At 42.9% G+C, this 27,793-nt stretch overlaps 1 protein-coding gene across 1 annotated transcript in view; it reads left to right on the top strand.

The window, feature by feature from the left end:
* Positions 1–27,793, top strand: part of schip1 (schwannomin interacting protein 1) — a 171,401-nt gene that overhangs the window by 36,685 nt on the left and 106,923 nt on the right. The window contains exons 6-8 of the mRNA XM_026379151.1: positions 15,964–16,028; positions 16,179–16,250; positions 16,372–16,504. Of these exons, the coding sequence (XP_026234936.1) occupies positions 15,964–16,028; positions 16,179–16,250; positions 16,372–16,504 (270 nt within the window). The remainder of the gene's footprint in view (positions 1–15,963; positions 16,029–16,178; positions 16,251–16,371; positions 16,505–27,793) is intronic.

The following is a 27,793-nucleotide window of genomic DNA, read 5'->3' as shown; positions in this document are numbered from 1 at the left end:
CCCTTCCAGGTCCTCACCCCCCCTCCACCCCCTCTTTCTATGGTCCACTGCGGCGTACACTTTTTCTTTCCTTTTTCTTTAATTTAGATTTCCATCATATGATGTTCTCTCTGTCCCGCTCAGAGTCTCCTTCATTTCTTTTTCTTTTGATGACAATCTCTTTGCACTTTCCCATCTTTGTCTCACCCTCAGTCTCTCTGTCGCTCTCTGTTTCCTTGACTCACTTGCTCAAGAGTCTGCTGTATTAGTATTCCCCCAGGGTGGCCAGACTCGACAATGTGCCGTGTGTCACCTCACCAAGAGACAAACAATGAAAAACAAAATGCCTGGAGAAACCCAGTGTAGGGAGGAAGAGGATGAGAAAAATGGCAGTGACTGAACTGGACAATGAGACACGTGTTGGGTGAAAAACTGCTAATTTTCTCTGTTGTTCATACAAAAAGAACAGTCCTGCTGAGATATGCTGTGATTGTTTGTGTCAACATGTTCCCACACACAATTTAACAGAATATGTTTGCATTTGGAGTTCAACTGCTGAAACCGGCAGTCCTCGCAACGGTGACTCAAAGCTAAATTCATTCAGAATGCAAAATAACCATTACATAATTAAACGCTTGTTAAATGCAGCCCCTAAGTGCTAGTTACCAACTGTTTACCAATTTAAAGCTTTTCTTTCATTAATGTCTGGTAAGTTCTGAATTGTTAACAGTTTATGAAGTGTAGTTGAGTTTTTAACATTAAAAATAAGAGTACATTTGGAATTTTAAAAGATTATGTAAACACAAACTTGAATCAACAGCAAATAACATGAAACGGGTTACGCTATCTCATCCTCACCACAGCGGACTCTGATTTGAATGTTTTAAGTCTCATTTGAAAGTTTTAAGAAAGTACACAAGCCTCATCTACATTTTAGGACTCCATCTATTTAACACACCTGCTCAGTTGGGACACATGCACAAATATTGTGACGCCGACCTTTTCGGTCCAGGAAAATCTTTCAAGAGTTCTGCTTGTTCCGCACATTAGCGAGGTGCTGCTCCCTGCATTAACTAAACGTAGAGCCGCCAACTTTATGGTGCAGTAATGATCAACACAACTGCCAGTGAGCAAAGCAAGTCTGCCACTTCATTTCTCTCATGGCTGAGAGCTGCATTCTTTTTCTAATTTGTGTGTGTGATTACATTTCATCAGACGGTAAAATGCCCCACTTTGACATATCACCACATATTAAAGTAAACTCCATCTCCACAAACTCCATTTTCTGACAGTTACACTGCACATCTCCTGCACTGTCTGTTGACATATTTATTTTTTTCCATGTTAACTGCCTGAGTGTGTGCTAGTGCACAGTGTACTGTTAGACCCAGTATTCTCATTACAACTGTACTGAACAGAGCAGATGCATTAATGGTGGGAGTGTTTTCCTCTGTGTCCCTTTCCTTTGCTGCCGTTAGCTAAACAATAGATGGCAAATATAACCCTGAACAGTTCTGCCATCTCACAGGGTATTCATGAAATGCACAGGCAGCCATGAATATGAAATGCATGTGTTATTCCCTGTGACTGTGATCTAGTCCTGCATCTGATTTGAACCCAGTGCCTGCCTCTCTACAGTAAAACGCTGGTGGCAGGCCCACTCCTTTTTCATTTGCTGCAGCAGTGCAGCCCTGACTCTGTCTACTGCTTTGCTTGTAGGCACTATATATATGCGTGTATGTGCACATTTTACAAATGCATCCATACATACACACTAATAACATGCACAGCAATCTTCTCTCTCACCTCTATCTTTAAAACTTTCAAAATAAAGCAATAGGGTCCTACACAGTTAAGTCAGAGCGTGATATACAGGGCGCCTCAGTGTGTGTGTCATGTGACATAACTCAGGAGCAGGGTTTGTGACAGAGTGAGATGGAGAATGAAGGAGGGATGGAGGCAGGCGATGAAAGGACGAGATAAAGAGAGGACTGCCTGGAAACACAGCACGTAAAAGCAGAGTGTGGTGACACACCTTCTCTCCTGGGACCGAAAGATCACTCCATCTTCATCTGAGGCACTTGAAAGACACGCAGCATGGCGACCCAGCAGGTCCCTCACAGACACACAGACACGCACACACACAGTAATCCTTCTACCACAGTGGCACACACCGAAACACAAAGACCACCCACGTTTTCCCACCCGCACACACACACACACAGGCAAAGGTCGGGGCCGTCATGTGTGTAAATGTCGGTCTAGGAAGGCTTTTAGTAAAGCTTAAGCATTGTTGTGATGTCATATATTTTAATGTGATGTATCTGACAGAACGGCTTCCAGCAGGAGAGCTACAGCAGACCCAGCGGGGAGTTAACAAGACTCTCAGAGAGGAAAAGCAAGACAGCGATAGTGTGTGGCTGTGGGTGTTTGTGTCCTGCATTAAGGTACATTATGTGTCCTACACATTAGCGCTCACACATGCACACTGACCTTCAGTGGGTACCTTGGTAGACAGGTGGTGGTGCCATTGCCTGTTGCTAAGCAATTACCAAGTCCATTACCCCTGCAACATGCCCATATTGTGGATTTTTTTTTATCCGTGTGTGAGTTTGTGTGCTGACAGTCACAAGCATGTGTGTGTGTGTGTGTTTAAAACATTTTCATTATTGCTGGTATAGTGCTTTAATATAAGGTTAGCTACAGGTGCAATACAATATTTAATGGTTTGTTTTTGCTATAAGCCACTGCCTCCTGTTGGCTCTTTGCCCTTAGTGCACCTTTTTCTGTTGTTGTTTTTCTTTTTAAACAAAACCAAAAACTAAACTTTACACCCGTTTGTTGGATCGCACAGTTCCTGGTAGTCTATAAAGTGCATGTTAGATTAGTTAATTACTTATTTAGAAGTGACCAAGTAGCTTCAGTTGCACTAATATGTGTACATACACATTCAGGTAGCAGCAGTATAGCTGACAAAGAGCTTTGTGTTCAGTTCCTTCACCCCACTGTTAAATTGTTCAGTGTGCCCCAGTCAATTTTAGCCCATACCAATCTTTTAATAAAAAGATGTGACTCTATCTTCCTATAGTATCTGGTAATATTAATATCTGAACCACTGGAGGTGGTTGCTGACCATACCTGTACTAAACTCATGTGCCCATTCTCGACACCCGACGTATGACAGCAGCACATGCAGCAGTGTGCACTGGTGCAGTAGCAAGCCATTTGGACAATGGTAGCTGCTGAAACAGTGCAAGCTCAAGCACATGGATGTACGCCAAAATCACCTTGGTCCCGTGCATTTAAACTCAGAGGTACATCAGCAGATGGTCAGATGAGTAGACATAAGCTGTTAAACACCCCCTCCCCTCCTTTTTGATGGCCACTTGGAGTCAGATATCCTTCCCTAACAGTCAGCCTATTGCAGGAACTCGTTTTGCCCCCTAATGCAGAAATGATTGGTGCTCCGATGGAATTACCTCTCCCCAATATCCTATTAAAACCACTGCTCTCTGAAAAATAAAAAAAATGTTGAGGGAAAAGGAAACACTCACCCAATCTGACTGCTGCCACCCCCCCTCCCCCCTCCCCCTTCTCCCTCATTCTGCTTTCACCTTCATTTCAACTCTGCTCATTCTGCAAAGGGTATGGTAATTAAAGCTGACCTTTACCTGCACAGACTCATACATAGGTGTTATTGTGTGCAGAAATGACAGCATGCATGCACACACCAAGAACAATCAAGAGAAAACCTGCAGTTACAAACCTCACGTAGTCATCTCAAGCTGCTATGTTTTTATTAGTTTACAAATACTCACTGCATTGGGTTATTGTATATATATATATATATATACTGATATATTTCAAATTTACTAGATATGATGTGGTGGACATGACATGATGCCAAACTTTGTTTTGTCTTCCTGATCATCTGCCTGAGATCTCAGGTATCTATGAAGATGAATATATAAAAAGACAGAATTGGGCATTGCAGCATTTTGGAGGTGTCTGATTCATATGTAACCTGAAGACTAATCAAAACTATACATAATTTGTCAAACTTTTTCACTGACAACATGACAGGCACGTATGCAAATGGCATAGAGTGAAACAGAAAGAAGAAAAATGACAACTTCTGTAGGAAGTGTGGGGTTATTGGAACTGAGTGTGTGTTTAAAGTCAAGGTTGACCCCGGGGCTGCATTTCTCTCCCTGTTGTCAGGTCACATACTGACGGTTGTGAGCAGCAAAAATGGAAATTCGGAAATCAGTCTGACCGTCTCTCTGTCTGTTTCCCTTTCATTGGTGCTTGTGTGCGTGTATCCCGATGTGCTGGTACAGGCTTGCGGCTGTGTGTGTGTGAATAATGCAACAAGAATAACAGTATGAATATTCATTAGCTGTTACCAGTGACAGTTACTCATGTACCTGTCACTCAGAGTCTCAGGTGGGTAGTTTGGTGAATACTTACTTTTTTCATATATATATATATATATATATATATATATATATATATATGAAATACTTGAAAAGTGATATTTATTTTGTATGTAAATATATTATTATATATTTGTGTATATATATTTATGTATTCTGCCTCTGCACTGGGACATTTGTTCATTTTCACATTTAAGTTTTCTTTTATACATTTATGTATATACAATATTGTATGAATGTGTTTACATTTGCTTGAGGATGAGGGAACTTGTGATTTATTAATTGTATCTGTTCTTAAGAGTAAGCAAGTAAACAAGAGTAATCTAGCTTGTCTTCTCTCTCTCTGTTTATGATGTCCAGTGCTCTCATGGCAGAGCTCCAACGCTCTCTGTTTTCATTCCAATGCAGGTCCTGTGGAGAGACAGGTGCGCTAGACATGACTTATCCTTCACCTCAGTCCCGCACAGTTGTACACTTATTTAAATCTGTGTGTGATCTGGTGTGAATGTGTCTTTGCACTTGAAATGCATGCATACGCACACACACATACATATATTTATTTATTTATTTATATCCCCCAGAACTAATTTCAACTTCATTCTACCGCTGCAATCTGGAGAGCAAAGACGAGTCATGCAATAGCTGAGCGTGGAGCCGGCAGTTGAAATGGTCCTTGGAGGGCCCACAGCGCTCTCTCACCTCCCCAGGAATATTTAGACAGTTTTCATTTTCCACAAGATTGGCTCTGGTTGATGGCCAATAAGAAAAAGAGACAAGGAGACAGGAAAACATATTGTAAAATTAGTGGACCCATGGAATTACACTGTATGTTTTCTTCAGCCATCCTGTATGGGGGACATTGCAGCACAATAACATATTTACTTATGGGCTTTCGTGTACCCCTGTTTTCATAGATGGCCCTGGAGGGCAAAAACATGTGTGAGACATGTTGGAATGTATTATAGAAAGTCAGTGGTAAAAAAGACGGTGGTTTCCTGAAATAATAGGACAGTCAGTGAGTGAATTTCTGAAGGGAAGCTGAGAAGATAGTGATATGAAAGATAATTGGATGTTTGGAATATGGAGGAATGGGAGTTTTGGCTCCAAACTCTGGAGTTGACCTTTGGTGGAGCTACAGTGTTTAATGGTCCAGCCTCATTTCCAGCTGCCTAGCTTTGACTCCACCTGTCCTTCAGCGTCTTTGTGCATTTCAATATCTGTTTTCTACACGTGTTCAATTACCTGTGTGCCCAACAGCTAGGGCATGTTCTGGACATGCACGTGCGTTCGTTTCTGACTCTGTAGGCTTTACTGGATTGTTACATTTATTCCTGTAGTGATGAATCTACAGTTACAGTGGAGCTGTAGGGTCGGATAGCACGAGACAATCCCACAATTAAAGTTACTATCAGCCTGCTATTCTTGGCTCAGGCTATCGCAGCACTATCATTATTACTCAATATAGTGGAGGCACACAATTCATCATCTCTCATCATCTGTACAGCCCCTGGCAATAAATTCACACACTCACACACTTTGAACATGAGCACACACACACAAACACACTGAACACACTCTACTTAAATATAGTTTTTTTCAGTTTATTTATATTTATTTAGTGCCTATTTATAAATACATGCTGAAAATTTATCTATATCTCTTAAGGCAAAATTTGAGTAAGCATCTGCTTTGGGCCCTAAAAACACAACCTGAGGTCTCAGGCAGATAAACTATATAAGATCAAGGTCAAACCTGATCTTTTTGCCCCCAAGTGACTCAGATGAGATTTTTTCAAGTGTGAAGAAACTAAATCGTTCTTTTAAAAACGATCTCGGCCGTTTTTTTGTAAGTGGTCCCAGATCAGATTCATGTCTGATCTCTGACAATGCAACCACTGCCACTTCTCTGCCAGCCATCATCAGTCACTGTCGACATCCCTCAGTCTCGTAAGAAGAGGAGTGCAGCAGAGTTTTGAGTTTGCTGGTCGTTTGTGGAGAAGCTTCAGTTCAAGGATAGAGAAAAATTGATGGAAACAAAATACAGGAGGAAAATACACAATTTGGCTGTTGTAAAGATGATGCAGGTTAGCACTGCAGCACATACATGTCACCTACAAATACAACTGTGAGCCATCAAGTAAAAAAATTAGAATAGCGTATTACATGTGTTTAGTTTCTTTATCTGTGTTAAGAGTTTTCTTTCCACATTATTCAGAGCTTTAACACCCAACATACTATAAATGAGATCATTCATTATCTATTTATTCATACATTTAACATATTTTGATGCATCACTTATGATTTTCTTTTATTTTACACCACTAGTCATGTTTGTTTTTTTGAATGGTGAAATTTTTCCATGTTGAAAACAATATGAAGAATCTTATTCTTAATCAAAGGGGGAAAAAAGGCTTTTCTTGACATTGTACAATGAATTTGGTGCACATCCGTCAATAAGGACAAAAACAATTGAAGACTGTGCAGTGCACAAAACAGTGAGGTGACATCACTGACAACATCCGGGCCGAGCTGCTGCATCGAAGCTCAGTGTGCTGATCTGGAGCGGGGGTGCAATTGAAGACTTTTTTTTTTTTTACCCATCTTCATTTTGGATCTATCGCTGCAACTTAGCACTGCAGGATTTAGATAGCAACACTTTTTAGATTAAAAAAAACCTTTAGATCTCTGGATTTATCTGAGCAGTTCAGGGAAAGAGAATTAGACAGAGAGAGAGATAACGAGAACGAGAGCCAGGAGGAACAAGAGGGCTCGCCTCCCCTCCGCCCCTCCTCACTTCTCTCACTGTGGTGGTGCCCGTGTGTTTGTGGGTGTGTTGGACAGCCGGAATGGCTTGTTTATGGCCTGATTAATTGCTTTTATGGCCTTGCTTCTCCATGTGAATGGTGCTTGGTGTTTTTAATGAACACCCACTCTGCCTGCCTGCAACGCCAGCTTGCCTTGCCATTCCTGCTGCTGCTGCTTCTCAGAGCGTGGCCGAGCTTTAGCCGGAGCCCACCGCCTGACGCTCACTGCATGCCCCTGCACAGGTGACAGATTTCATTGGTATGTGTGGCTGTGGTTTTAAGAGGTCCCTTCTTGGGTGGTTCCACCCAGGGCCCACAGAGCCGAGGGCGACCGGCAGTTAACTGGACCATGACTTTAATCATTTCCCGCTGAGCTGAGAAGAGGTAAGGCAGAGTTTCCAGGGCATTAAGCTGTGTCGTAGACACAAAGATTCTTCAAAAGACTTGCAGTCTAGATAGAGTGATATCTTAGAGAGAAGACTGTTTAGTAGAGTGACTGAAGGAATTAAGACTAGGTAAGTGCTTTTCACATTGCAGCTTTACATGGATCAATTCAAAATCAAGCCCAATCCCTCCCTCTCTAATTCCCTGCCATTCCCGTCTTATTTCATCATTTTCTTTTCCACCTTCCATCTCTAATCTACCCCCCTTTGTCTTAATCGCTGTTCCTCTTTCGGTCTCTCTCTCTCTCTTCGTCTCATTAATCAGGTCTGCCGGCGTCCTCTCAATTCCGGCTTTATACTTCATTAAGCCTGAAACAGCAATGGACCACTGCTAATGGACAGTCTCAGGTCTAACTCACAGCTCAACCCTGGCTAGAGTTGTTTGTATATGTGTGAGAGTGTTGAGAGTGAGTACTGCATATGTATCTCCACACATACAAAACACCACGGTGATCATGGTGACGGTTACTCCTCTAATTTTTCTTGTTAAAATCAATCTAATAGTAATAGAGGGTACAACACAGACAGGAAGTGTGTGGTGTTTTTGCAGCTTTACTCCTATAATGCACTAAAATTCAACATCCTGTGGCCTCTGGCAATGTCGATTTGACCACACTCATTAAAATGTGTCTCTTGCAGGTTCACTAACGCTGCTCTAGGTGTCATACCAAACAACCTAAGGAGTCCTATAAGACTAAACTGCACCTGTTTAATTAGTAGATGCAATTAAACCTCTTTCGAGGGACTTTGTCTGAGAGGTCCAGCAAAGGCACAAATAAAGGTTAATACGCTTTCGAGGTCTTTAACAAAACTTGTTCAGAGGCAGAATAAAGTTTTAAATTACTGAATTCTAAAAACCCTTCAGGGAGCGTGTGTTTGGTCTGCACTTTGACCATAATACCCAATAAAGCAGACTTCATAGTTGCGTACGTTTACTTTCAGCTCTTTGCATATATATTGCTCTCCAGCCAGCAGTGCAGTCGTTAGTACAGTGCTGTTCTGCATGGCTGCTGTGGAGGACAGGTAGTATTGAGTGGTGCTGTAAAAGGAGCTGCTTTACTGTGTGTTTGTTCTGGCATGTTAACGGCAGGCTTTACGGCTCAGATTATGGCCCACCAGGGGATCAGGGAGTGCTAACTACATGGAGAAAATGCTGCAGGCAAAGAGGACAGAGGAAAATGGTAACATATGTTTCCTCGGGGTGCGGATGCCTTCACAGTGAAAATCTAAAAGATTCCCCTATTATGGTTTTCTCCTGGGCTCAAATACGTCGTGCTACTGAAAAGTTTGACCCTGGCTTTCTCAGTCATATCCCTGGGTTAGTATGTGAAAAGCTATAACTTTAAAATATGAATGAACTGCACTTATTGTTGCAGGAATACACACAACAAATTCACAATTTTCTAGTGTTTTGCAGCTATTTCTGACATGAGACTGATTATAAATTGAAAAACTGTAAAGACTGACGAGCACGATTGACAGTTTTTAATTTTCCAACTGCTCCAGATTTTATTCACAGCTGAACACTTCATGGAATTGATAAGACCCCCCCACACACACACCCACACACACACACACGCTCAGGTAACGTGCACAGAGTTCAGTTTCTCCACAGCGGACCAGTTTCTGCTCCGATCTGACACCACATAGATGCTCGTTCTGTTGCCTGGACAACAAGGGACCTGTGAAATATGCGTGCGTGTGTATTTGTGTATGTACTGTGTACTGTATGTGTTTACTCTATTATCTCCTACAGCTGGCCTAGCTCACAGAGTGGCCCAGTTCCTCTAAGCTCCCTCTCTCCTCTAAATATGATGTTCTACACTGTTAAGCACAGCCAATTCACAGAGCAACACAATCATTGTTTAAATGCCTGATACTATCATTTTGTTGTTGCAATAAATAAATAATAATAAGACGTCATTTATTAATTATGGTATTGCAGCTGCGATGTGTCGCTGTGTCTTCTCTTCAATGCTGGGTTTCAGCTTGCCACTGTTTTTACGGTTACTCCATGCTCCGTTTCCTCTTTCTCAGTATGCAGCTCTTTTTCTCTCTGTCTCTGACACTGTCAGTCATTAGGCTAACCCCCAGAGCAGGAAGAAGGTCTCTGTGTGTGTGTGTGTGTGTGTCTGTGTGTGCGCATGAGGAAGCGCGATGGAAAGTGAGGGTGCCAGCCAGCCTCTTGATTGCCGGGTCATTCAGGGACAACATTTCCCGTGTCTGGACTCTGAATCTCAATGGACACTAGCAAATCTACACACACATACACATAGTCAGGTGCCAGAAGACACAGTGTCTGGACAGAAATGGATACAGATAACAGCACCTTTCCACACTTTTTGCCATCACACACACAACACACAGTGCACTGACAGGTTCTGTGTCCCAGTGGCTGAGGAGAGCGACGAGGATGTAAGTGTGATGGCAGAGATGGCGCCGGCTGGCTGGCTGGGCCAAGGGACCCTAGGGAGGCTTGACTGATAGAGGCTGCCTCCAAGCCCTCTGAATAGTGCATGTGCACTCGTGTGTGTGGGCGGGGGGGGGGGGGGAGGTCTATGTAGTATGGCAGATGGTATGATGGTGCAAAAACCAGTTAGGTTACCATCAGCGAAGGATCAGGTCATGACAGCTTTTTGGCTGAAAGGTGATTGGAAGAACTCCTAGACTCAAGGTTAAACCAATATTGGGTTAGGAGAAGCAGGTGGTTAGCAAGAAATGATGCATGAAGGTTGGGAGAGGAAAGGCTCATTTCTTTGGCTGATTTTCTTTGTTTGGTGAGAGCTGCCGTAGTGCTGCGTGTACATTGTGCAACATGAGCCACTTGCACAAAGACAAATTAAAATACATAACAAATGATCTATCGCCCTCACATGATGTAAGGTACAGCAATAAAATGCTAAATACATCAGCAGTAATAATTGGGCACTGGTTTCCATATTTTCAGAATATATATATGATAAAGATTGTATACTTTCACCTTGGCGGCATGGTATTGTAATGATTAGCATTGTGGCCTCACAGCAAGAAGGACTTCAAGTCTGTGTGTGTGTGCGCGCTCCACATACATTTGTGTACCGAAGTTAATTGAGTTCATCGGGAAAACAAACACAGCTGGCCAGTGTTCTACGGTGCTGGAGGATGATAGAGTGACGAGCGGGAATCCGTTATGCCAGCACTTCGCATCAGGAAGCTCATCAAGTATTGAAGAGGAAATCCAACTTCGACTCAGACACTGTGGAAGTGATGAGAGTGAAGAAGTCAACACGAAGAAGTGGAGAAATAGTGACCTTACAAGAGCAACAGAGTTGAAACTTTAGTGCAGCAATAAGAGTAACTGATGACGACTTTGTGTGTGTGTGTGTGTGTGTGTTTGCGCATTTGTCTCTTCTCTTTGTCTGTCACTCTGTCCCTGAACTGAGTTAAGGGGGCATTTAGAGGAGCACCAGAGAGCTATTTAAATCATGCGTGTGAGTGTTGGTGCATGCATGTGTGTGGATCAGTTGGAGGTGTAAGGGACAGATTTACGCCCCATGTACGGGGGGAGATGAAGGCCATTTCCCAGGCAGGCCATTTCTCTCGTTTCCGCGTTTCTCTGGCTGGCTTCCTGGCACTGGTCCAGTTTAATTTCTTCAAAGCCCACAGGCTTGTTCTCTCACCTCCACATCCCTTCTTCTTGCCTCCAACAAAGAGCCTGCTTTCATAGACTCCTCTCCTTTAACTCCCTCGCCAGCTCTCAACTGGATCATTTTCTGTCTAACTGCAAAGTGCTGCTTCTCTATCTTCCCCCTGCCCTTTGTCCCCTACAGCTGAGTTATCTAACCTCTCACACCGTCAATCACTTTGCCCCCCTCTGACTCTGTCTCTTGTGTTTCTCTACTGTACTCCAGCGATTTTCTTGTTGTATGAACCTTTAACCTTCCTCCACATGAGTCCCCTGACTTGATCATCGTGTGAAGCACCCTGCGTATTGCATAATAATAACATGCTTAAACTGAGTAACATGCAGTTATTCTGATCCTGATACTGTATCTAATTCTTTGCATACTGGAAAGTAGGTGACCACATTCATGAATCTGCACACTGGTTCCTGTGTTCTCTCGGTCACCTACAGGGCTGATGATGGATCGAGCTGCTTTCTGTCCAAAAAAAAACTCCAAGATAATAAATCCTTTTTTTTTTTTCGTGTTGCATTTTTGTCTTTCAGTTCAAGTCAGGTTAAGTCATTCTTTATAGTTCTATTATAGAAAATGTGATGTGCAGCCAGCTTATAAAACAGTATATTAACAAGACAATAAGACAGAGGGGACACCTCACATAACTGTAAGACAATAAAAATGATAAAAACAAATAGGCAGTGAAAACAATACCACTGTAAAAACAACATAAAAAAAACAATAAACAGTATTAAAAGCCAACAGCATATCAGAAGTATGGCAGCATAAAGTGCAAAGAAAAGGCAGGGAGGGCTGCTGTTAATGAGCGTGAGCTATGACTCCATTCACCACACCAATAACAACACGGTGTGCACAAAAGTTCAGGCAATTTATCGGCGTGCCCTAAAGTCTGTGTCCAGATTAGTCAGTATAGAATGACTTTGTGTGTGTCCTACAGTTCCTCTGAAATCTTATATGTTGTTTAAATAAAAGTAAATGGTGAAAACTAAGAGAGGTAAAAAAAAATTTGCCAAAGACACGGCACCTGGCACAACCACAGTCCTGTCGTAGTGGACACTGAAGAAACAGCACTTGATGTCCTTAAAGCATCATAATAAAGCCCTGAAATGGGACTGATCTTCTTTAACACATCCAGGTACCTATGAAATACCTAAAATGACTTTTGTTGAAAAGGCAGTCTTCTGGAAATAGTAAAGCCTTTGTGAAGGAATACATTTCCAACCAGCTGCAGAGTACTTTGTGGCCTAGAGCTTCTATCCACCAGTAAGCTTGGGCAGATGTGCTTGTACAGAGTAAACAGTCCTGGACGCCTCATCCACAGACTCCTGCTACATGGATTGGTGAAAGACCAACGTCAGCAGCCAGGAGCCCGGAGATCTTTTTGCTGGATCCTGCAGACTTTTTAACCTTGCACCTTTCCTGCCACCACTTATTTCCCTCAGATAACAAGGAAAACTGAACATAATGGTCCACTGTGCTCTATCTGTCTTCATTCCTGTCCACCACTCCAGGAGGAAGGCCAGTAAATTGTGATTGAAGAGAAGAAAAGAGTTCTTAAGGAGAAAAAAGCTGGAGACTGAGAAGGGGGTGAAAGAGGACTGATAATGAAAAGGGGATTGTGGTGTGTATTTGACTGTCAGTGGCTCTATTTCCTCTGTTGTTGAATGCTGACCTGTGGGTTCAAGGTCCCCTCTCTATCAGAATCTCTCTGCCTCCCTGCTTCCTTCTCTCCTGCTCTGCCTGAGTCTACCATAAATCCACTAACACTCGTATTTGCACACACATACACGATCACGCACATAAACACACATACCAATCAATACAAGCCTGCTTGGCACTGCCAAAGCCCAAAATGACTATAGATTTTCTGTCAACTCTGCCACTAAATTATGTAAACCTCTGGTTTATGCTCCTGTACTTTTTTAGCATTTCTGCTCCAGACACGGGTTTGGGGTTTTCTACTGACGCAGGGATAGAGAGATGCAGGTGTGGATAACAGAGGGAAAAAACAGCAAGACACACCAGGTCTAAATCCAATTTTTGATAACAGCTTTGGTTTGGTAAACAATAATTACAAAACGCATACTGCTATAGACTGCTATGAATCAATAACATGTATTATGGTGATTGTAAATGTCCTGCTGAAGTCAGAGTTTTGTTTAAGTGGGAAATAATGTGCTCTGTATATCACTGTGAGAATTTCTGTTCTGCAAACACATCGCGCAGACACTAAAAAGACAAAATGAGATAGGTTGACAAACTTTAAAGCATGTTTTATAGTAATAGTCAATCGCCACATAAAAACTCAAAGATGTTTTTTCTTGCTGTAGCCATTCCACCTTTTCATATTGGACATTAATTCCTCCTTTTCTTAAGCCCTTTCAATTGAAATGAGGAGGGGGAGCAACAGCCACAGTTTCCTGTCCATCCTAAAATTGATTAAAATGTGTATTTATGCTAATTTCCTGATTTCCTAAAAAGGGAACTTTGGATGATGTGAATTTAACGTGAGTTATTTGGATGGTTGTCTTTAGATAAACCTTTAAAAAAAAAATTCACATGTAGAACTGTGAACTGTGGCACCCATCACATAGATAATTATTCTTATTTAGTGATCACTATCTGCATATTGCCTGAATGTACTGTATTTGTGGAGATGCAGGTGTGCCTGTAGAGTACCATTGCTATGTGTTGTTGCACGCAGTCACCGACTAACTAACATCTCTGTTTAATGTAACACGTCGATATTTACCATAGATAAATTATTCCTCTAATTAAGAGGCTAAGTCTCCCTCATCATATTTGGAAACACTTCTGTATTCTAATATTTTTTAAGGAGCTTTGTGCAGGACTGTGCTGTATATGTGAGCTTCTGGATGCTTGCTTCCTTTAAAGTGTGTCTGTGTGTGTGCTCGTGTGTCTGAGGTGAACTAATAGTTTGTCTGGCCAGGCCTGTGACAGGGCCATCAGTAACTCTATGGGGAAATTGAAATGATCCGCTCGTTCAGTCTCCCAGCAACTCCATTACCCAGAACCTCACAATCAAACACACACACACACACACACAGACACTCACATCTCCTCTGCTCTCCTCATTTATACTTGGCCTATCTCTCCATCATTGCCACTTGCTCCTTGCTCTGTCTCTTGCTGTCTCTTTCTCTCCTACATCTCATTGACTTTAAGTCGTTTCAGTGTCTTTAAAGTTAAATCTTTTTTCTCTACTATTCCAGTGTATTTGTATCCTGCCCACCGTGCTCCTGTCTGTCTCAACACTGTCCGATGGCGAAAGGTCCTTGACTTTGTTGAGAGAGAGACAGCTGTCTGTTGGACATAGCATTAGGGTGGGTCTGGAAAGACTGAGGTGACATTGACTCTCAAAGCAGAGTTCAGAGACGTTTGGGTTGTACAGATCCACAGTTGAGCCACAATTATGCTTTCACAAGTTCTCTCTTCATCTAGGAGACTTTAAGAGGGACTGACACACATGTATGGAAAGGGCTGAAAAACAGATCCTTCAAGACGTCATTGATCACTAGTGAAAGTCCTTGATTCTGTCTAATGAGCTGCTTGTTCCTTCTGGGAGGCAGAGTAATGAGAAAAACAACACTGCCTGATACAGTGAAAACAGGCAAACAGCCAGGCAGCATAGACCTTTTGAGTTAAATATGGAACATATGGTGCTGACGCGTTTCAGCGGGGCGTTTATCTTTACTGTTTCAGTTAGATGTACTCAGTTACACTTCAAAATGAGACTTTATCTAAGAGCTGATAGATATTTCTTAGTGTGAATTTATTCAGAGGCCAACCTGCCATCGAATAGATTCAATATATTCCTTCATGCATGCTTTACTATGCAGTAATGGAGCAATTAAACAAAACGTTTATTTTTCAGTATAAATTGTAAACACACACACACACACACACACACACAAAGTACAACCTGATGTAGCTGGTGGCTGCTTAGTGCCCTGATGTGACCCTATTGGCTCATCAGGAAGAACTGCTCCACTTAAACTTTGTTGCTCCCTTGTAATTGAATTAGTCTGCTCAATTATGTAGAGGCAGGCCTGTAATCATTACACGGCGCTATTAAAGGATAAGGACGGAGCCGAGAAGAGCGAGAACCGAGCTTAAAGACATTTTAGTGTAAAGTTTACCTCCCTAATCTCCAGCGTGTCTGCATCGTCTGTACAACACTGTTGCCACAGTTCACAGACGACGTCCTGCCCCGACTTCTCTGCCTTACCTGTCTCTCCCAGTTCGACTTTCTTTGTCGATGCTTTCTGTGCTTCTGGGGCTAAATGCTTGGAAAGTGCTGAGGCAGTAATTTGGCCAAGTTCTTGCCACGCTTACCTCACTGACTTCTGAAGAAAACATCTAACGGAGCCAAAATAATGCCAGACCACTTGCTGCAGGGTTCCCTGAGCTCAGCACAATGATCACACATCGTTCACTCTCACACACACACACACGCACACACCGTAGGGATATCTTTCACTACGAAAGCTTCTCCGTGTGTCTGCACCAAAGCCGCGCAGCTAAGATGTCAGCTGCTTTCTAATTCTTTACTCTCTGTCTCTCTTTTTTTTGTCCATCTGTCTGTCTCTCTCTCTCGCACACAGGAGCAGATGAAGAGCCCCCAGAGTGTCTTCAAGCATGTTAATGATGGAGGTTTCCAGCTGCAGAAGTGGGTTCACACAAGTGCACGCATGTGCGCATGCAATTAACACACAGCGCAAAGCAGCCTGTAAAAGCACAATATGTGTGTGTGTGTGTGTGTGTGTGTGTGTGTGTGTCCTCTGAATGTCCCTTATATCACCTTCTCTCACCTTCTCAGTAATCATCTGACCATGGATCTGGACAACAACATCAACATCAACATGCCGTGCAATGAGACTAAGGTGTTGATGTGAGTACGTTTTTCTATCTGCAGCTAAAAAGCCGCAATTGTGCAGCCTATATTTTGACAGCACACAGTCTGTAGGACGTTACATGCATTACATTTACTAGATCGTCTTAATTACACGCAGTATTCAGCGGGCCTGGCGTGACTTCCTCCAGAGACAGGAAGTGGAGAAGAGGAGCCCCTCCCCACCTTCTCTCTCCTCTGACAAGATGAGCATGTCAATCAGCATGATGACCCTATCAGATGGCAGCACCCCTGTAAGTCACGCCTATGCCTAACGTAGTCTTTATTAGTCACGCATTTCAGACTGCACGGTGGCTGATGGTGTGTGTGAGTGTGTGTGAGAGCGGATGTGTGTACCGGTAATGGACAAACAGATTTTCTTTTAAATGCGTGCTGGTGTTTTGTGAAGAAAGTCCTGTTTCTGTCCAGAAGGGGACAGTATCTCTCAGTGAATGTCTTCAGTATGCACGCTCACATCCAGCCTCTTCACACAGAGTAAATATATGTGGATTTGATCTGACATACATACTCTCTCTCTCTCTCTCACTGCAAGGCTAACTGCGAATTGAAATCAGTGGAGCAGCCATTCTCATTCAACACATCTTCCCTTCATTTAACCAGACCACAGTAAATCCCTAGGATTTTCCCTACTGCGTCTGTTCTGGTCATTATAATTCTATACTGACGTCCCCTGGCTTCTGGCTGAATCGCAAGTGTGTGTACACTTCTCTACTAATCTCCGAGCCTGAAGTCAACAGGCAGGTTAAATCTCAGAGGCGGCTGGGAGAGTTCTGTGTATGAGCACACTTAGGTGGTACTTGTCCACTCAATCGCTACAGAGAAAAGCTTTTATGCTGAAGAAGACTGTTTGATTCGGATTCTCGTGGATAAATGGGGGTCGCCTGGGTTAGGAGTGAAGAGAATTGAGAGTGGTGAGAGGCTGAAATGAATGTGAGCTCTCTTTCGAGTCGTTTTTAACACAGAACGTGATGTGAGCAGCCGATGGTCAGGATGCAGCTCAAGGAGGCGGTGGATGAAGTCGTCAAGAATTCTATAAGGTTACACACATACCCACAGTAAACACAGGGGGGTGTTTTCAATCCACTGGGATATCAAGGAAATGCTTAGCTCAGTGTCTCAGACCTGCTGACAAGGGCAGATGAGCAACTCTGAGAGAAAGTGAGCGTGCACGCGCACGTGTGTGTTTGTGTATACATTTATACCTTAAGGTCAAAAGAAAATAGAGGTAGAGAGGAAAGGAAGATGAAAACCAGATGTCGGTTCACTGGTTGAATGTGCTTATGCTGTGGATTCGCTCTCCTCTGTGGCAAACAGACCACAGAATAACTGTTTTATTATCTTAACTCTGGCGTCACACACTTCCTCTTCCTGCCATCCATTCTGCCTTTACTTGCTTGTCCTTTCTTTAAACTAATCCCTTTTTTACGGACATGACAGGTCCCGCCCTTTTTGAATTTCTAGCAGTTTGGTTTCTGTTGACCCAGCAATGCATTCTCAATCCACAGCGGGGTCTTTACATTCATGGATGCACACACACACACACACACACACACACACACACACTGACACACACTGAAGTCATATTATCCTGAGACACAGTGATGTGGCAGCCATCTCTAAAGTGATTGAATTTCTAACCTTTGTACCCATAACATGAGTCTTTGAGAAAGCCCTGCTGCATTACCCTGTACCCTGCAGCGTGTGTGTATGTTTAAGTCTACATCAAACATACATTGAGTTTTTTGGAGCATGTGTTTCTGTAAACAAGCTATTAAGTGTTTTTTTCTTCTAAGCAGCTTGTGACGGAGTCATGGTTGACATGTGACACTGCGTTGTGTAAATGATCTTTCATACTATAATTTAGCTCACTTATTGCCATGGTAATCCTGCAGAGGAGAGTGGCTCTGGATATCTCTCTTTATGATCGATCCCTGTGCTCCATAGCAACACCATGGTGTGAGGCAGAAATTATAGGTTTCATTAAAGAGGAACCTAACAAAACTCTGGGCTTTTATGCCCAGATATGAATCAACTGTCTAAATTTTTATTGTTTCACAATACAGAACTGCATCAACACGCATCCACCCCCACGACCCCCTACCAGTACACACACGTGCACACAAACACAGGCGCATGGACACAGACCACTACAGCTTCAATTTCAGACTGTCGAGATGATAGATGTCTTTTTATAACCACGCATCAATCAATACTGTTTGGGGGTCGGCCGAATGTTTTTTAGCGGGATTGCCACTAAATTAGTTCAGACAAAAACAAAACATAGAGCGAAGATAGAAACCTGCTCAACGTGTTTGCTGTTTAATTGTTTAAACTTTGAGGTGGTTTCATTATTTAATTTGTTACATTTTCGAACAGTTTGACGCCATCGCTTGATTTTAGATCTGGGAGCTGTCCATTGCCTCGGTGCTGATCTACAGAGATATGCTGTAGTGATGTAGTAGCAGAGTTTAGACACTAGAGGGAGATACTGTACCATCGTGGGCGGCTTTTTATTTATTTTTATTTATTTATTTCTGCATTTATTTACTGTTTCTGGAGAGCATTTGGACCAGCTGTAGCAAACACACACATTGACATTTTTGGAAAAGAAACAACCTCAATGTTTTCTCAGCTCTGCTTATTTTGTGTCTTTTAATATGTAAAAAACAGACAAAGGGACTAATTTGTCACTTTCTTTGTTTTGTTTTGTTTGTTTGTTTGTTTGTTTTTTATAGTATCTCTGTGTGTGTGTGTGTGTGTGTGTGTGTGTGTGTGTGTAGTGTGGAAGTGTGTGTGTGTGTGTGTGTGTGTGTGTGTGTGTGTGTGTGTTGGCTAGTCAAGGGCACACAGGAGCAGCCTAGTCCATCTGGCCTGCTAAGGTGCAGTGAGAGTGGGCCCAGCAAAGCAGCACCACCCTCCTTTCCCCCCGTCTGCCAGCTGTCATGCTTCTCCATCTCTGTCCTCTCCATCAATATTCTGTTGACACTCCCCTCCTCCTCCCCTGTTCTGCCATGTCATAGTTTATTTTTGCCTTTCCCTTTCATATTTAATGTTTTTCGCTCTTTTTTCCAGAGCGTCTCTGAATCCTTCTTGCTCTGGGTCTCTGCTTCAGTCTCTTTATCACCTACCTACTGTTCAGTTGGCTTTATCAGGTCATGCAACGGCAGCGACAGCTGGCAGAAGACCTAAAAGAGGTTAGACAAAGTTTGGGGTATTTTCGTACCTGTCCTGCATGTACAGTTCAGGTAGTTTACTCTACAGATACAAGAGAAACTGAGTGATGCTGCACATCTATTTAGGTCCCCACATTTGTCTTTGAGTCTGCTTGGAGCTGTCCTGAAATAACCCAGTGACTTTACTGTAGCTGACTCAAATTCATCATTGTGCAGAGCAATGGAACTTCAGCAGATTACTGAGCCAGCATGCTGCACAGACTCTACCCTGTGTTAAAGCATTTAACTCCTCGTATTCATTTTCTCCCATTTAATCCAATGCGCAGTACAGTTTTTTTTTCCTTGTCACTGAACTCGCATTATTTTGATCCTCGCAGTCTCTTCCATTCAGTGCACAAGCCAACTTGTATTACTGTAGATGGAAGACAGCATGAAAGGTCACATAGTGTGTCACCCCAGTTGAATGGTTATTACACTTAGGCCTCAACAGTGTTATTGTACAAGTGACTCTGCCTCAAGCCCACAGTGCCCCCATTCTGTTGTGTTTACTGTACATTAACCTCATGGTGCACCATTCACTGATAGGTAGACAAGCAAGCAGCTTATAAATCTCCAGTCAGTCAACCACTGGAAGGGAAAATGCTTTCAATCCAGTTTCTTTCTAGTCTCATCATAGTAAGGTAATAGTATTGAGCAACATTTATATATGTAGTATTTTAAAAGAATGCATCTGTACAATATAATTACTCTTAGTGTCACTTTAAATTTTTAGTATTTCTCAAACCCCAAATAACGATTGCCAACATAATTTTCTAAAAAGAGCAAACTGAAAAATGTTCCCACGTTGGAAAAGGAAATCACAAAGCAAATGTAATATTCTGAAGTGCGGTAAACATCCTAGTAAATTTGTAGAACTGCACAAATCATTATTATCGCAGCTGTTTACAAAGCCGTAAGAAGCCAAAGTCACACTTTCAGGCATGATATATGGCGTTGAAATAAATATCCATTGTTGCAAACACTCAGCCAGCAAAACCAAATAAGCACTCCTTTGATGCTGCAGATAATGTAGAGCGCGGATTGCGTAAAAACCTTCAGTGCTCTAGACGCAAAGGCATGCCTTACAGTGTACTTAACATTATTTGAAGAGCCACTAGATTATTCATAATCATTGCATTCCCTGCTGCTGCATGCTGTTACCCATCCAAAGAATGCCATTTCCCAATAGCCTTTCCCACTTCCCCTCTACTGTGGACCAGAACATCCCTGTGATGATTTATGGTAATTATGCAAATGCAACATAAGGCTTTGGAAATTAATGCTAACCCCCACCAATCTCTTCGTCACTGGAGGATGGGTGTAACTGGAGCCAATGCTTTTACAATCCTGTTACTGTAATACCATGGACAATACAAAAAGCCTAGGTCAGCCGATTAAGGATTCCCCTGAAATTCGTTTGGGTTTATTGAAGCCTTATGGAGGCAGTTCACGTGTTTAATCATTTTTCTTTATTCATTAGGTACAGCTTGATTGAAAAGGCAGCCTAAGCGTGGTTTCTCACTTTTCTCAGGATGGATGCTGGGTCTGCCTCTGCACGCAGCAGATTCAAGTGACAGAATCCTTCTCGTCACAATCTCTCACCTAGATGAGGCGTACGCTATGGTAGCAGTGCAGGTGTGTGTTTGTGTGTGTGTGTGTGTGTGTGTGCTGGATGCTCGCTCGCTGTGTATGAGATGGGCCCGGGCAGAGTGACAGCCCTGGCAGGATGTAAAGAAGGCCGCTGTGACACACCAGCGACACACAGAGCTGATTGACAGAATCATTAGTGACCTCTTACCGCTCTATCACCACCTTACGTGGAGTCGATCTGCAAGCTACGGTGAGTGTGACTGCAACCAGCTTAACTCGTCTCAAAGAATATCAGCTTTCTCTTTCTGTGCAGCCCAGCTCTTTGTAAATCCTTCGACTACCCTGCAGACATGTGAAGGACATTCATATGACTCTTATAATTATGTATTAGTAAGATGGAGCCTTCGGCGCCATAACGTTTGATGGGCACCAGCAAGGTCTGGCTCTCTCTGCTAATCACCTGCCTGTGGCGTGTCACGTTGAACACGGGCCCTTTCACACCTGGGACACGTCGTGTGATACACTCTCTGAAGTGTGTAATACACATCATGGCTATGTGACATGCTCGACATGATGCATGTGGGTGTGAATGCGATGGAAAGGGCGGGGGTAGAGCCGAACACACTCTCTTAATTAGTCCAACCCTGGAGCTTTTACTCCTTCAGAGGCTGAGTGCCGAGTTGAAAGCCAGTTGAGACGCATCCAGTGCCAGATCTAAAAACCTGCGTGATGCACTGCAACTCTCTAGATGTTTCCAGGACTGTTGTTTACAAATGATGGCAGCTCTTGCTCCTGGGTGACGTCATGTTACATTTGTATTATCTACCAGAATCCACAGGGGGTCACTGTTCTGCTTTGTTGGAACAGATCGGCTGAATAGCAGGGAGGTGTCCGGGTGCAGTAAGAGCCCCGGTGAAAATGGATCCAAGCTCTGCTCTGGAGGGTGCTCCTCTCCTTCTTTACCGGACATCAATATGGCATCAATGTGGACTTAAAACCCTGATGTGTGCACTTTCAGAAATCTGGTCCAAGTTGTTAGAACTGCGGGGACTCTTGATGTTGTTGTGTAGAGGACACTCTCAGGCAGCAGGCTCCCCCCTGCTCGTCCTCTCTGATAATGGTAGTCAAGGGCCTCTTCTTCCAAACATAATAACCCATTATCAACATATTTATAATTAAAAAGAGAGGTGAGCAGCTGTTTGGTATTTCACTGGCTTATGTAGGGCCCTCTATCTTTCTCTTTTATATTCTTCATCCTCTTCTCTTTGAGCCTTTTAATTTCATGACTCTTCAATTAAATATTAAAGTGTTTGAGGATTACGTCAGACTAGTCGACAAGCTGCTGGGTTTTCCCAGTACACCTTCAATATATACATTTTGCCTTTTGTTTTGTTTTGTTTTGTCTTGTTTTTTTGTTTGTTTTTCAACTTGCTTTACTTACGTATCATGTAAATCTGTTTGTGCATCAAAATACACCACAAATAGAGATGAAGTGTAGTCATTTGAAAAACCAGAGGAGAAGAGAGTCTTGTTCAATCCCTCAACACCACATTATGTCAGTGATCCATACTTTCCCAGCAACATACAGTAGCCATAATTGATCATTAGTGTCTGACTGTCGATGCAATGACCAATCAGATGCAAGGCACATTTTGCAGATGGCAGCTGATGGGCATGGACCGCACATAAGGTCGCTGCCCATCCAGACATCAAAGTAGGACTTCCTGAAAGTAAGAAACAGAGCATCAATCCCGTGTGTGTGGTAGCTAGAGGTATCTACAAGCAGTGGAGTTGTCATTTTAGAACTAAACACATTCATCACAGCCAGATCTACCTAATTGAAAAATGTAACAATGAAAACTTTGCTGTAGCTCATTAACTTCACCGGTGCACTTGTGCCATCATTAAAGCGACGCCGAAGTATTTCACCTGAGCAAGGCGAGGGTACAAACCGCTTCTTGTTCGTGTGGAACAGGCACTGTCTTCTTATAACAAGTACTGGAAGGGACGATAATTTATTAATGGGGTAGTCATCAGCGTTAATACTCTCAGCCTCCCACACACATGCACACACGTGCACACGCAGGCACATAGGAAGGAACAAGGTAAGGAAAAGAGGATTGCCATTAATTTGAATGTGACAGGATTTTGCACATACTGTATGCCTCAAGAGCTGTCAGATATGTGGGCGTGGGAGTATGTGTGTGTGTGTGTGTGTGTGTGTGTGTGTGTGTGTGTGTGTGTGTGTGTGTGTGTGTGTGTGTGTGTGTGTGTGTGTGTGTGTGTAAGACACAGGGTGCAAAGGAACAGCCTGCAGCACTGTGCATATCCAGCCTCATTTACCAGATTCCCCTCCTCTATTATCAGCAGGATCATTATCTTCTCTCCTCTGTGCCCTCGCTCCTTCACTTCTACTGGGACTCAAGGTGGCACCCCACAACATCAACACACATACACACACACAAGCCTAACTCTCACCCACTTTCCCACCATGCTTATTTATCAGCATTCTTTTTTTTACACATGAATAGAAAAACTAAAAATAGCTCCAACATTTTGTTTTAGTTTTTTTTTTGTCCTACAGTATTCCCGACTCAAAACGTTTTAAAAGAGGACTCAGTGAGTTAGTGCACCCGTTTGTGTGTCCATGTGTGTGCCAGCGTAGCAGGACACAACTGATGCCTGTATCAGTATGTGTCAGTATGTATGGAGAGATGGAGAGATGGAGGGACAGACAGAGGCGGATGTGATTAAGGTTTCAGCCCTGCCATCCAGTGGAAAAGCACTCACTCATTGTCTTCTTTCATGCATGCATATATCGCATCATTGAGCATAATAGAATGTAGTTTATGTTGCACAGCAAGGTCATATATACAGTATGTTTTTATGAGAGGACACATTTGTCTGTGTACACAGCCAGGGGTAGCAGGAAATGCAGCATTAAGCATGCTTCAGCTAGCTGTCCCTCCATGATAACAATTGCAGAGAAAAGAGAAGGAGGATAGAGTTACCCAAATGTTTTCACTACCAATCTGCAACTTTCCAAAGCACTGTACTGCTGCATTCTTCCTGTTTCTGTGAAGTTTTTACTGTCTTATCCGAAACTGTATTTCAGGGAAGTTCCGTCTGATGTTATTCAACTTTAACAGTCCTACTGCTTATTCAACCCTGTGAGATCCAGCTAATAGTCACAGTGGCTGCTGAGGCGCGGAACAGTAAGGTTACACTAAGCCGACTCTGGAAATATAAAACACAGCACGCATACTTGATGTCGATTGTTGTGTACGTGTCTGTGTGTGCTTGAGTGTGTGTGTGTGTGTGTGTGTGTGTGTGTGTGTGTGTGTGTGTGTGTGTGTGTGCGTGCGTGCGCCCGCTCCCTCAGATGTGACCATCAAAGCTGCGATTTTTATTAAAATACTGAACATGTACTGTAGTCTGTTCGAGAAGGAGGGAAGAAGGTTGGGGATTTTGTTTCTCGGTTTATTGGTTTGGCATTTAGAGACCGGAGAAATCCAGGGAAGGAGACGGGAGAGAAATGTATTGAACACAAGAGAGATAAAAAGAGGGGCGAATGAGCCTATTCTCCTTACCACTGAGTGGTCTGGTCTCCAGAGGGAAATAAACTGATTTGTGATTAATGAAAAGATGGAGAAGAGGCTTCCACTCCCTCTCTTTCTTTTCCCCCTCCTGTTCCCCTTTCTCTCTCCCCGAGAAAATCCATCTTGGTAATGATGTCTGTGTGTAGGGAATGATTAGGGAGCAGATAAAGAGAGAAATCAGCCAATAAAAACAACACAAAAACGTTCTACAGTATTATCATCACACAACCCCTCTGCAGGCAAGTGGAGATAAGGCGTTATCGTGGAGTAAACACCTGACCTTTTGCTAAACACAAAGTCACAGTCCTCTTAACTTTCCCTCCACTTTTACAACAAGTTGGCGTCATTTCCGCCACTAGTTTAGCGAAGCGGTATCAACTGAGTAAGCTTTAAAGCGAGAGCAAGTCCTGCGGGCTGAGTGATTAAAGGGTGCAGGCAGGTGACGAAGCAGCGTTCGAAGCAAACGAGGAAATAAAAATGCTAAGAGCTTTAAATGAGACGTACAGATGGAGACATTGAATGGGACTGTGAGTTGTGTTGATCTCCTTCATGCCTCATTAGCCCAATAAACTGATATCAGTTTATAAGGATGCAGTTTATATACATATTCTTGTGGAGTAGTTATATTACAGAGCATCACTTTGGCCTCAAAGGGATGTGGATGATGGAGAAAAAAAGTTTGTTTTTAATTCATACTCACGCGGAGCAAGCAGCGTAGAGTGGTAGGAAAAAATCTAATGAAATACAAGAGTTGTAAGAAGAGCGGTGGAATGGGGGTGAACCACAGTATCATCAAGATAAGCACCTGGAAGATCAGAAGCCACGGAGCAATGCTGCACCTGCCTGTCACACGGGAGACTTCACAGCAAGCGCGCCACAGCCAGTCATTCATCCGACATTACGCAAGGAGAGCCAAGTGTTTTTAGTTTGTCAAGAGTGGGGACAGGAAAACGGTGGCACGAAGGAAGAGATGGTAATTAGGATGAGAAAAAAAAAGCATTTCTCTTGAAGTGCAGGATGTTAAGACAGGCTCGGATTTTCTGTACGATGCACGGAGGTTAAGGTGAAAGGAAGTGCCATGTGGGGGTGAGGTGGTAAGTGAGGTGAGAAGTATAAGGCATGTAAACAGGGGAACCCAAGCATAAAAACTGACAGAGCAAAGGTTAAAAAAATAAAGGTTCAGCTATTAATATTGGAGCCACTTACACAGAGTGGGGTCACTGTGTAAGCTTGACACAGAAAACAACCTATGCCCCCCCCCCCCCCCCCCCCCCACACACACACACACACACACACACACCCCACCCTTCTTGTCAAGCAGCTGCTCCAGTGGAAATCACCGTGCTTCTGTCCCAAGAGACGTATTCCCTGTCAGTCATTCCCCAGTCACCGTCCTCAGCGACTGCTCCAGTCATCTCAGTAAACTCAGAGTCCATGGTTAAGATGGAGAACTGGAACATTTACCCAGTAACGTTTAGGCTCCTTCTTCTCTGCTGCCATGTTATATGTCTACCCACATTACCACAGCTGCTGAACGTGTCCAACCAGTAACCTCTCTGATCACATTGGTTACTAACCTTTGTCTATACCTGCACCACTTGCGGTAAATGCTGCCTCTTCCTTTATTTAATCGACCATCACAGCGGTCTCTCAGACTACAACCTCCAGAATGAACATAAGTTTGGACCAACACTTCCGTAACACAGTTTCAACAGAAACTGAGCATTACATTACAGGCTTTGTAGCAGAGCTTTTATTAAACTGTATACATTTAAGCTATGTGTACCTGATGAAGTGGTAACTGAGCATCGAGTTGTACATTTTATCAGAACCAGCACTGCTGTTTGCTTCTTTAAGTTTATCTTGTAATCCAAACCTCTTTGTTTGTGTATTCGGTAATTTTGGACATATTGCCTCAAACACATCTGACTGTGTACTCTCATTGTATACTGAATGACAGCAGAGGTATTGTCCCAGCCTACAATGTCTGCATATTGACATCAACTGTCGAGGAAATGATGCATGCAGGATTCATAGCACAAGCAGAGAATGCCTGACAGCTTTGATATGACAACACTCTTTCCCTCGCGGAGTGCTCCACGGTCTCAAAATCAGTCATTCATTGAGTTCACGAACTCTGAGAAGACTAGAAAGAGGGAGAGAGAGAAAAAAGCAATGCAAAAGAGATGCAGTATGTGGGGGAGAGAGTAGGAGAGAAGAAGGAAAGTCTTTCGGAGAACTCTCTTATTCCTGTACAACTCTTCAGGAGCATCCCGCTCCTGGGGGAGAACGGAGATCACATCACTATTAGGACAAAGGAATTTTTACAGCTCTTTCAGTAAGCAGATCTCTGTAGCATAGGTACGTAGAAAGTTCAGCGGGTACGCGCAAGGAGAAGTTAACTAGTTGAGAGACGCGGAAGTTTTTTCCAGTTCCAGTTATGTTTTTTATTAACTGCAGTTCTACAAATGAATATCTCCCAAGACTTTACCGCCATATGTTTCTTCATGTCCTACATTTGTGTTATAAATGTATTGTCTCTTTCGCTTTGTGCACAGCAGCTATTTTGCTCTTTAATGTGGATAAATATTTCACTGGATAATTTCCATTCTCCAGTAGACAGCTGTCTCCCTGCCATAAAGGCTGCAATATGGAAATGACCTGAGTCTCTCTGGCACAGTAAATGTATTGAAATCACGCAACATAAATCACAATGCATATCTAATACACTTCTATACCACCATCCCTTGCATTTGCATATATCTCAGACTCTTTTACAAATTCAATATTGTGCTCCTACAAGTACCATTTTAAATGGAAGGATGCTCTCTGCATGCATAATGCAGTACAAAAATTCTTATTCAACACAAGGGTTTCAAGTTTCCAGTCTTGTTCGGCATACGAAGTATAGAGGTATAGAAGGCACAGCAGCTAAATTTCAGTCAACAGCCACAATTAAGTGACAAATGACTAAGCAGGCACTAATTTGTTGAACATGATTTGATAAATTAGTGCATCCAAGTGCATAAGAAGTGTGTGCAGCAGGAGTGTCTTAATGCGTCATTAAGGTTATCTAGTTCTAGTCAAGTGCTTTTACAGTGCATTCAGAAAGTATTCACAG

Source organism: Anabas testudineus, chromosome 13 (assembly GCF_900324465.2).
Source record: "Anabas testudineus chromosome 13, fAnaTes1.2, whole genome shotgun sequence".
In the NCBI taxonomy this organism is placed as follows: Eukaryota; Metazoa; Chordata; class Actinopteri; order Anabantiformes; family Anabantidae; genus Anabas; species Anabas testudineus.
This window is presented reverse-complemented; position numbering and strand designations above follow the sequence as displayed.